The sequence below is a fragment of the Babylonia areolata genome, chromosome 28, assembly GCF_041734735.1.
Source record: "Babylonia areolata isolate BAREFJ2019XMU chromosome 28, ASM4173473v1, whole genome shotgun sequence".
Taxonomy (NCBI): Eukaryota; Metazoa; Mollusca; class Gastropoda; order Neogastropoda; family Buccinidae; genus Babylonia; species Babylonia areolata.
This window is the reverse complement of record NC_134903.1, coordinates 9276627-9286662: the sequence shown is the minus strand read 5'-3', so window position 1 is coordinate 9286662 and position 10036 is coordinate 9276627. Positions and strand designations below refer to the sequence as shown.

The 10036-nt window shown below is 42.8% G+C and overlaps 1 protein-coding gene across 1 annotated transcript in view; it reads left to right on the top strand.

Annotated features, from left to right (window-relative positions):
• The window catches only part of LOC143301819 (uncharacterized), a 57899-nt gene that overhangs the window by 2004 nt on the left and 45859 nt on the right, over nucleotides 1-10036 (top strand). Inside the window, exons 2-9 of the mRNA XM_076616220.1 lie at nucleotides 958-1014; nucleotides 2090-2250; nucleotides 4227-4472; nucleotides 5129-5281; nucleotides 6669-6867; nucleotides 8218-8467; nucleotides 9217-9376; nucleotides 9784-9969. Coding sequence (XP_076472335.1) covers nucleotides 958-1014; nucleotides 2090-2250; nucleotides 4227-4472; nucleotides 5129-5281; nucleotides 6669-6867; nucleotides 8218-8467; nucleotides 9217-9376; nucleotides 9784-9969 — 1412 coding nt within the window. The remainder of the gene's footprint in view (nucleotides 1-957; nucleotides 1015-2089; nucleotides 2251-4226; nucleotides 4473-5128; nucleotides 5282-6668; nucleotides 6868-8217; nucleotides 8468-9216; nucleotides 9377-9783; nucleotides 9970-10036) is intronic.

The following is a 10036-nucleotide window of genomic DNA, read 5'->3' as shown; positions in this document are numbered from 1 at the left end:
GTGTGTGTGTGTGTGCGTGCGTGAAGTGATGGTCTAGAGGTAACGCGTCCGCCTAGGAAGCGAGAGAATCTGAGCGCGCTGGTTCGAATCACGGCTCAGCCGCCGATATTTTCTCCCCCTCCACTAGACCTTGAGTGATGGTCTGGACGCTAGTCATTCGGATGAGACGATAAACCAAAGTCCCGTGTGCATCATGCACTAAGCGCACGTAAAAGAACCCACGGCAACAAAAGGGTTGTTCCTGGCAAAATTATGTAGAAAAATCCACTTCGATAGGAAAAATAAATAAAACTGCACGCAAGATATATTACAAAAAAGGGTGGCGCTGTAGTGTAGCGACGCGCTCTCCCTGGGGAGAGCAGCCCGAATTTCACACAGAAAAATCTGTTGTGATGAAAAGAAATACAAATACAAAATACAATATTATCAATGCGCTTTTTCTGTGTGAATAACATGGATTCGTTTTACTTATTTACTATCGTTTTTATATTTACTCATTGAGTCTCTTCTGATGGGCGCAATAGCCGAGTGGTCAAAGCGTTGGACTTTCACTCTGAGGGTCCCGGGTTCGAATATCGGTAACGGCGCCTGATGGGTAAAGGGTTGAGATTTTTTTCCGATCTCCCAGATCAACATATGTGCAGACCTGCTAGTACCTGAACCCCCTTCGTGTGTATACGCAAGCAGAAAAATCAAATACGCACGTTAAAGATCTTCTAATCCATGTCAGAGTTCGGTGGGTTATGGAAACAAAGAACATACCCAGCATGCACACCCACGAAAACGGAGTATGGCTGCCTTCAAGGCGGGAGAAAAACAGTCGTGCACGTAAAAGCCCACTCGTGTACATATGAGTTAACGTGGAAGTTGCAGCCCTCGAACGAAGAAGAAGTCTTCTGCACAATATCATCTGTGCGCTGTTTCTGTGTGACTGATAAACGTGGGTTCTGTTTCCAGGTCCAGTCAGCTCTACGAGGGACTGGGATGGCTCCAGATGTGCCAGAAGATGTGCTGGTAAGTCAATGCTCTCTGAATTCCGTTTATTTTATTGTATTTATTTATTTATTTATTTATTATTTATTTATTTATTATTATTATTATTATTATTATTATTATTATTATTATTATTATTATTATCATTATTTTTTGGGTACGCTTACAGTTGACCAAGTTTTTGCGCCTTATAAATATCATTATCATTAGTAGTAATTCTTTTTCTTTTTTTTTTATTTATCTATTATTTATTTACTTATTTCTTTTTATTTTATTTATTTATTCATTTATTTATTGTTATTTATTTCATATTATTTTATTATTTTATTTTATTTTATTCATTTATTTATTTATTATCTATTTATTTATTCTTTTTTTTCCTCAAGGCCTGACAAAGCGCGTTGGGTTACGCTGCTGGTCGGACGTTAGAATGTTATCGTTCTTTCTTTCTCTGGTCAGGCATCTGCTTGATAGATGTGGAGTAGCGTATATGGATTTGTCCGAACGCAGTGAGCTCTTTGAGCTACTGATACTGATACTGAATTCAGTAGCTGTGTACTTTTCTACCCACACTGGTGAGCCCTCTAATGTCTATGATGGGACTTTTGACCAGAGCATATAGAGCAGAAGGACAAATACAACAAAAGGTAAATAGATAAATAAATAGTTAAATAAATAGTTTCGACAATGCATATATAACTAACAACGATCTCCCCATTTCAATATAAAAAGAAAGGTTTATTTCATCTTTTGTATTTTTTTTAAATTTTTTTTTTATCTTGGCTTGTGAAGGAACTGCTAATCTGTAGCCAGGTAGCATTACATTTTTAATCACAATGCATATACTAGAGAAGAAGCAGAAAGTAATGATGATAATGATAATGATGATTATGATGATGATGAAGATGATGATGATAATGATGATTATGATGATGATGAAGATGATGATGATGATGATGAAGACATCCATGTATGACCAGCAGGTGATTACTACCCCTTGTCCAGTAAGGTAAGATGAGAGAGAGAGAGAGAGAGAGAGAGAGAGAGAGGGGGGGGGGATCAAATTCAAACGTATGTTGCCATGACATGCCCACAGCTCCCCAGAAATTCCGCTACGCCCCCGGCACGACCTACGAGTTTGACTACCTGGCAGAAACAGCCACCTCTATGGAGGATGCCAGTGAGGACACTGCACGTCTGTCTGTTGCTGCCACCGCCCTTGTACACGTCATCAGTGACTGTGACATGGTCCTGCAGGTCAGAGGATGGCCACGGAGGTCTTCGTTTTTGTTGTTGTTGTTATTGTTGTTGTTGTTTTTAATAAATATTGTGTGTGTGTGTGTGTGTGTGTGTGTGTGTGTGTGTGTGTGTGTGTGTGTGTGTGTGTGTGTGTGTGTGTGTGTGTGTGTGTGTGTGTGTGTGTGTGTGTGTCCTTTCGTTTGACTCTTTTGGAGTTCGTTCGTTTATTTATTTTTAGTCTGTTCATCTAAGATGATGATATTAGACTGAAAATAAATGAAATTATTATTATCATTTGGATTGTTATCATTTCTATCATAATGATGATTGTTATTATTAATTAGAAATCGACATTTCTGTATATTCGAATGAAAAGGAGGGCAGTTAAGGTGTAGGGGAGGGGGGGGGGAAGGGGGAAGGGACTAAGAAAGGAAGAGAGAGACAGACAGACAGACAGACACAGAGGGAGAACAGAATGTAGAAAAGATAGAGTAAAAAATCTAAAATGGAGAGGGTGAGTGTCAGTGATTGGAGAAAGAAAAAACACAATATTGGAAGGGTGTGTGTGAGAGGCGAGACGGGGGAAAAGCGATTAGGACCACAAAAAAAAAAATCAATAATCAAATATTGTATGTTCCTATGGGGACCTACAATAAACAACCAAATGGACTATTTAACACACAGCTAGCTAACATTAATGAAGAAAAGTTTGAAATATAAAACTTTTTTCCAAAAGATGTTAACATTTGAAACTGGTAACACGTGTTCCGTAATTTCTGGAGGCAAAAAAGGTTTCATTACTAAACAGTACTTTTGGAGTTGTAAAAAAACAACAACCAGATATGCATGAATTACAGTTCACTCATCGGCGTTGAAGAAGTCTGTAAGCAAAATTATAGTCGCTCAATTTTCTGAGTTGTAGAAGCTATGTATTTCGTCCTTCTGAGTTATATACTCTGTAGCTGCCTTCACCTTTACACTCCATCTCGCTCTCTACGATCGGCTTCGGATCCACTCTGTTTACGCATACCCAGATTCAAACACTCGGCTGTTGGCTGCCGTTCTTTCTCTGTCTCTGGACCTTGCAGTTGGAATGAACGTTCTCTTTCGCTTCGTCAGGTTTCCGCACTCAGCTCTTTCAAGTCTGGCCTTAAAACCCACCTCTTCCCAAAATAGCCTCCCTTCCCTGCCTCTTCCTTGTCTTCAGTTTCTCCAGTTTTAGAGTTATGCATGCGTGTGAATACTGTTGCGAAAGCGCTTTGATTTGTCTCTGCACAAGATTCAGCGCTATATAAATACCATTATTAATATTTTTTATGCGTCATCACGGTTCACTCTCTTGAGCTGTGAAAGGTGTATTTTATAATGATGGTTCAGTCTTTGGAGTTTTTACTCAAAATTGTGGTTTTCTATATACTGTGTGCGTATTTACAGTTCACTCTTTTGAGTTGGAGAACCTGCTTGCATGATTATGCATCACACACACACACACACACACACACACACACACAGAGAAGCTTTAAGCACTCGAATGTCATTGGTCATAAGGTCCTTATGACATGGGTGAATGCATCAACATACTTTCATTTTTAATTTTTTTTTAAACATTATAATAAAGGAATGAAAGCAAATAATGAAACAAAATAAAGTTCCTTCTTTGAAGAAAAATGATAGCAACCGACAGGCCACCCAACACATAAAAACTCCGTTCATTCATCTTTCAATGCACCATGCAACAAATTCCAACACTGGGTACAAAAGAAAATTGTCGAACCTATCTGACCACGCAGTTATGCCTGTGCTTTTTGCCTTGACGCTGAGAGAGAGAGAGAGGGGGGGGGGGGGGGGGGGCGGGGGAGGGGGAGGGGGGGGAGGGGGAGGGGGGGGACAGGGGGGGATGGGGGGCAGAGAGAGAGAGTATATGTGTGTGTTTGTGTGTTTAACTATGTGTGTGTGTGTGTGTGTGTGTGTGTGTGTGTATGGATATACTTCAGTTGCGTGACGTCAGCGTCAAGGAGTCCGATCCCAACTCTCCGAGCATGCGCAGTGCCCCTGACTCAGCACGTGCTGCCGCTCTTCTGGAAAGACAACCCCTCCGCTTCTCCTTCCAGGATGGCGTCGTGGAAGAGTTGTGTCCCTCCGAGGGGGAGGAGTTGTGGGCCCTGAACGTGAAACGCGGTGTTCTGTCCTCCTTCCAGAACGGCATGACTCGTCTGGACTCTGACCAGACTGTGACTGAGGTGTGTGTGTGTGTGTGTGTGTGTGTGTGTGTGTGTGTGTGTGTGTGTGTGTGTGTGTGTGTGTGTGTGTGTGCGTGTGTATGAATGTGTGTGCATGCATGCGTGTGTATGGATTTGTGTGTGCATGCATGCGCGCGCGCGCGCGCGCGCGTGTGTGTGTGTGTGTGTGTGTGTGTGTGTGTTTGTGTGTGTGTGTGTGTGTGTGTGTGTGTGTGTGTGTGTGTGTGTGTGTGTGTGTGTGTTTGTGTGTGTGTGTGAATGAGTGAATGTGTGTGTGTGTGTGTGTGTGTGTGTGTGTGTGTGTGTGTGTGTGTGTGTGTGTGTGTGTGTGTGTGTGTGTGCGTATGTTTCGTTGGTGAATTTATGGTCTACTATTTTTAACAGTGCATACATAGTTGTAAATATAATATAAATCAGATGCCAACGAGCTCATAACGCTTAGGTTTTAAACAGTCGTACAGTTATCTATACGAGTTAATGTTAAAGACTCTGCTTTAATTCTGGAATATCATGGAACATCTCATGCGCAATCAACTGTCTTAATTAGGAGAAGAAGAAGAAAAAAAAAAACCCAGACAGATGCTTTATGTCTTCCTGTCTTCACGCCATGCCTTTATTTCTACACGTCTCATTGATCTTGACCCCTATGACGACAGGTGGACGTGGCCGGTAGATGCCCCGCCGAGTACCAGGTGCAGAACAAGGGCTGGTACTCCACCACGGTGAAGAGAAGCAAGGACCTGCTGGCCTGCACTGACCGTCACGACTACCAGACCGCTGTCCGAGCCTCCCCTTACCACCTGCCTTCCGTGAGTTAGGGGAGTGGGGGTTTCAGTGGGGGAGAGAGAAGGGGTGTGGGTGTGTGTGGGAGGGGGAAGGTGGGGGGTAGTGTTGTCTCCCCGCCCCTCCCACCTCCCCCCTTTTCCCTTCCTCTTGTCTTTCTGCCTTCCTTCACACCTCAAGGCCTGACTAAACGCGTTGGGTTACGCTGCTGGTCAGGCATCTGCTTGGCAGATGTGGTGTAGCGTATATGGATTTGTCCAAACGCAGTGACGCCTCCTTGAGCTACTGAAACTGAAACTTCACACCTTTCTGCTCTTCAGTCATTCTTTTTCGGTTTTTTTTTTCTTTTTCTTTTTTCTTCCTCCGCAGATTTGTTTATCTCCTTATTCTTCCTTCCTTTCTTCACATATTTCTTTATTTCAGTCTTCCTTCCTTCCTTCACACATTCTTTTTTCGCTTAGTCGTTGCTATTTTCGTTCTCCTTAAACTTTCTTTTCCTTTGATTTTTATTTTTTCATTTCCTCACACATTTTTAGTTCTGAGTCCTTCTCCTTTCTTCCTATGTGTACTTTTCTTTTCCCGAGTTATCTTCACTTCTATACTTGTAATAATTTTAATCTTCGTTCTTTCCTCCCTCCATTCCTTCCTTCCTTCTTTCACGCCTGCAGTTTCCTTTGTTCTCCTTTCTTCTTTCATTTTCTTTTAATTTTCTCTCCTTCATTTTCTTTCTTTCATTTGCATCTTTCTCCTGTCTAATCCTCCTACGTAACCACGGGGTATAGGACTGACAATGACGTGTGTTTGTGACGTCAGTCTGTGCAGTTCATGCCCCTCATGAAGAGCTCATATCACCATCTTCTCTTTAATCTCTATAGCTCTGTGTGTATGGATTTGTGTGTGTGTGTGTGTGTGTGTGTGTGTGTGTGTGTGTGTGTGTGTGTGTGTGTGTGTGTGTTTCGTTTGTGAATTCATGGTCTACTATTTTTAACAGTACATACATAGTTATAAATATAATATAAATCAGATCCCAATGAGCTCATAACGCTTAAGTTTTAAACAGTCGTACAGTTATCTATACGAGTTAATGTTAAAGACTCTGCTTTAATTCTGGAATATCATGGAACATCTCGTGCGCAATCAACTGTCTTAATTAGGAGAGACAGAAAAAAAAAAAAAAAGACAGATGCTTCATGTCTTCCTGTCTTCACGTGTTAAGCAGAACCCAGTCAATCTACATTCCTTCATTAACATTTCTAGTCTTCCTTTCAACCTTCCTTCCTTCCTTCTTTTGCGCCTTTGTTTTTCTGTGACCGAGTATAGGCGCTGTATAAGTGTCCATATCACCATCTTCTCTTTAATCTCTATAGCTCTGTTAAGCAGAACCCACAGAGTGACGTGTGTTTGTGACGTCAGTCTGTGCAGTCCCTGCCTCTGATGAAGAGCTCACACCACTGCCAGCAGACCGTGGACCGGTACGGCATCTTGAGCAGCGCCACCTGCACTGAACTCCATCAGTTCCGGCCTTTCTCAAGGGAGGCAAGCGGGGCCGCCACCAAGGTGTCCCAGAGTCTTCAGTACAAGACCCAGAGTCGCCTCCCTGTCTCAGTGCGGCGTAAGTCTGACGGGACTTGTCACGCGGCTAGCTTGTCTTTACTGGACGTGTTTTTGTTGTTGTTTGTTGTTGACTTTTCTGTTTATTGTGGAATGTGCCAAAACACATTACAATTAATGCCAAACACGTCATTCGAACACAAATGACCTATCATGCAAAATCTTTTTTTTTCTTTTTCTTTTTTTTATTGTGCCCAGGGAGGCATGCCATTCAAACACACGTGACAAGTAATGTGAAAACAGGTCGACTGTTGTGTCAACGGGAAATGTGAAATCCAAACACACATGACCAATAATGCAATACTTGATTTTTTTTGTTTTCTGTGCCGATGAAAAATTCGCATATCAAACCATGCATGACCAATTAAGCAAAACTCTACTTTTGTCCTGTGGCAATGGGATATATGCCACTCAAACATTGCTGTTTTAACGTGGATGTACTAAACGCACGCAAATAACCATACTGTGTTGATGGGTGAGATGTCAATACATGACCAATAATGTGGAACATGTTGTCTGCTGGGTTAATGGAGGGACATGTCACCGAAACAGATGACGAATAATGTGGAACATTTTGTTTGCTGTATCACTGGGAATTGATAAACACAAACACATGACTGACAATGTGGAACATGTCACCCAAAGACAGTCATTGACCAATAATGTGGAAACATGTCACCCAAACACAGTCATTGACCAATAATGTGGAAACATGTCACCCAAACACATGACCAATAATGTGGAAACATGTCACCCAAACACATGACCAATAATGTGTAAACATGTCCCCCAAACACATGACCAACAATGTGTAAACATGTCCCCCAAACACATGACCAATAATGTGTAAGTATGTCACCTAAACACATGACCAATAATGTGAAACATGTCACGCAAACACACATGACCAATAACGTGAAACATGTCACCCAAACACATGACCAATAACGTGAAACATATCACCCAAACACATGACCAATAATGTGAAACATGTCACCTAAACACATGACCAATGATGTGTATAAACATGTCACTCAAAGACATGACCAATAATGTGTAAACATATCATCCAAACACATGACCAATAACGTTTAACATGTCACCCAAACACATGACCAATAACGTTGAAACATGTCACCCAAACACATGACCAATAATGTGGAAACATGTCACCCAAACACATGACCAATAACGTGAAACATGTCACCCAAACACATGACCAATAATGTGAAACATGTCACCCAAACACATGACCAATAACGTGAAACATGTCACCCATACACATGACCAATAACGTGAAACATATCACCCAAAAACACAAACCAACACCTCTGCCTTGCTGTGTGCTCAGCCGTGGCCCAGAGAGTCAGTCTGATGTACCAACACGGCAACAAAGAGGAGGTCACTCGCAAGGCCCGACAGGAAGCGGAAGACGTGCTACGTCAGCTGTGTCGTGACACCCAGACAGACATCCGTCCAGACACCCCCCGCCTCTTCTCCTCCCTGGTCTCCGCCCTGCGCAGAGTGGACTCGTCTAGTCTCCAGGCTCTGCACTCCAAGCTGGAGCAGAACACGATGTGTGCCGGCAACATCCGCACAAAGTGAGTTCACCACTGACGCTCAGCTTCCTACAGGAATTGTATCGTTCGCACATTGTTAATCCTACACTCAGACCAACTTTACCACGATATACACATTGGTAATCCAACACTCAGACCACCTTTACCACGATATACTAGTGTACTGTTGGGCAGTAAAGTTCCTTACTCGAGTGAGTTCACCACTGACGCGCGCGCGCGCACACACACACACACAAGTTTATAAAACGACTATCTCATTTCTCCTTGATAATACTGCTTTAAGAAAAGGGCAGAACCAGTTTATGTCATCATTTGAGTGAGTTCAAGCGAGTCCCCACTGACGTTTAGTTTCGAATGTTGAAATAAACTAAAATAAAAACATAGTGTTTATCCCACAGGTAGTTCTTTCTTCTTTTTGTTTTTCTTCAATAACATTGCTTGAGAGGAAAACGCATCACGACTCTTGTTCATCATGTATGTTTGTGATATATTTGCTGACACGAAAGAAAGGTCATAACTATTTTTTTCATCATTTATATAGTTTGATATTTGTTAACAAGTGTTCTATCAATCAGGTGTTTTGTTTTGGGTTTTTTCCCCTTGATCTTTCCATGGTTTTCTGTTTAAGTCAATTATAATCACAACAAATAACAAGTGGTGGTCAGTTGCTCTGCTTGTCAATGTTCAGCACTGACAAAAGCAACAACAAAACGAAAGTGAATTGGTCAGTCAGTCAGATTCGTGAAGTCCTTGTACTGCTCTGTGTGCAGGAAGTTCTTTGTGGACGCCCTGCCCATGGTGGGCACTGAAGCCGCCGTCACCCTGATGACGCGCATGTTGATGAGCAATGACGTCACCGACCTTGAAGCCGACATGTGGCTGACGTCACTGGCCCTGATCCAGGAGCCCAGCTTGCCCATGCTGGAGCAGGTGAGGCTTTCAATTTCAGTTTCAGTTTCTCAAGGAGGCGTCACTGCGTTCGGGCAAATCCATATTCGCTAATCACATCTGCTAGGCAGATGCTTGACCGCGGCATAACCCAACGCGCGTAGTCAGGTCTTGAGTGCATGTATACATACATATTTGTGTACCAATTAGAGTGGATTTGTTTCATATAATTTTGCCAGAAGACAACTTTGTTGTTGCCATGGGTTCTTTTTTTGAGTGAGCAAAGTGCGATCTGCAGAAGGGACCTCGTTTTGTCGTCTCACCCGAATGACTTGACGCCTGGTGTGATTTTCCAGTCAGAGAAAGGGTGAGAGAGGGAATCAAACCCAGTCCCTCGCGGACACCGTGTTGGCAGACAAACGTCTTAACCATACTGTCACCTTCCTCAGGTGAAGTCTCTGCTCACGTCCAAGACCCTCGTGGAGAAAGCCATGCTGCCTGTGTCCACCATGGTCAACAACTTCTGCCAGCGCCAGCCCCAGTGCAGCTTGGAGTCTTCAGTGCAAAGCATCATGACGTCATTGGAGGACCTTGTCGGCAGCTCCTGCTACGTCAACAAGAAAAACCTGGACCAGGTCAGTTCACGGCGACTCTGGCTGTGACGTGAATTGGTGATCACTTCCCAAATCGTGTTGTCGAACT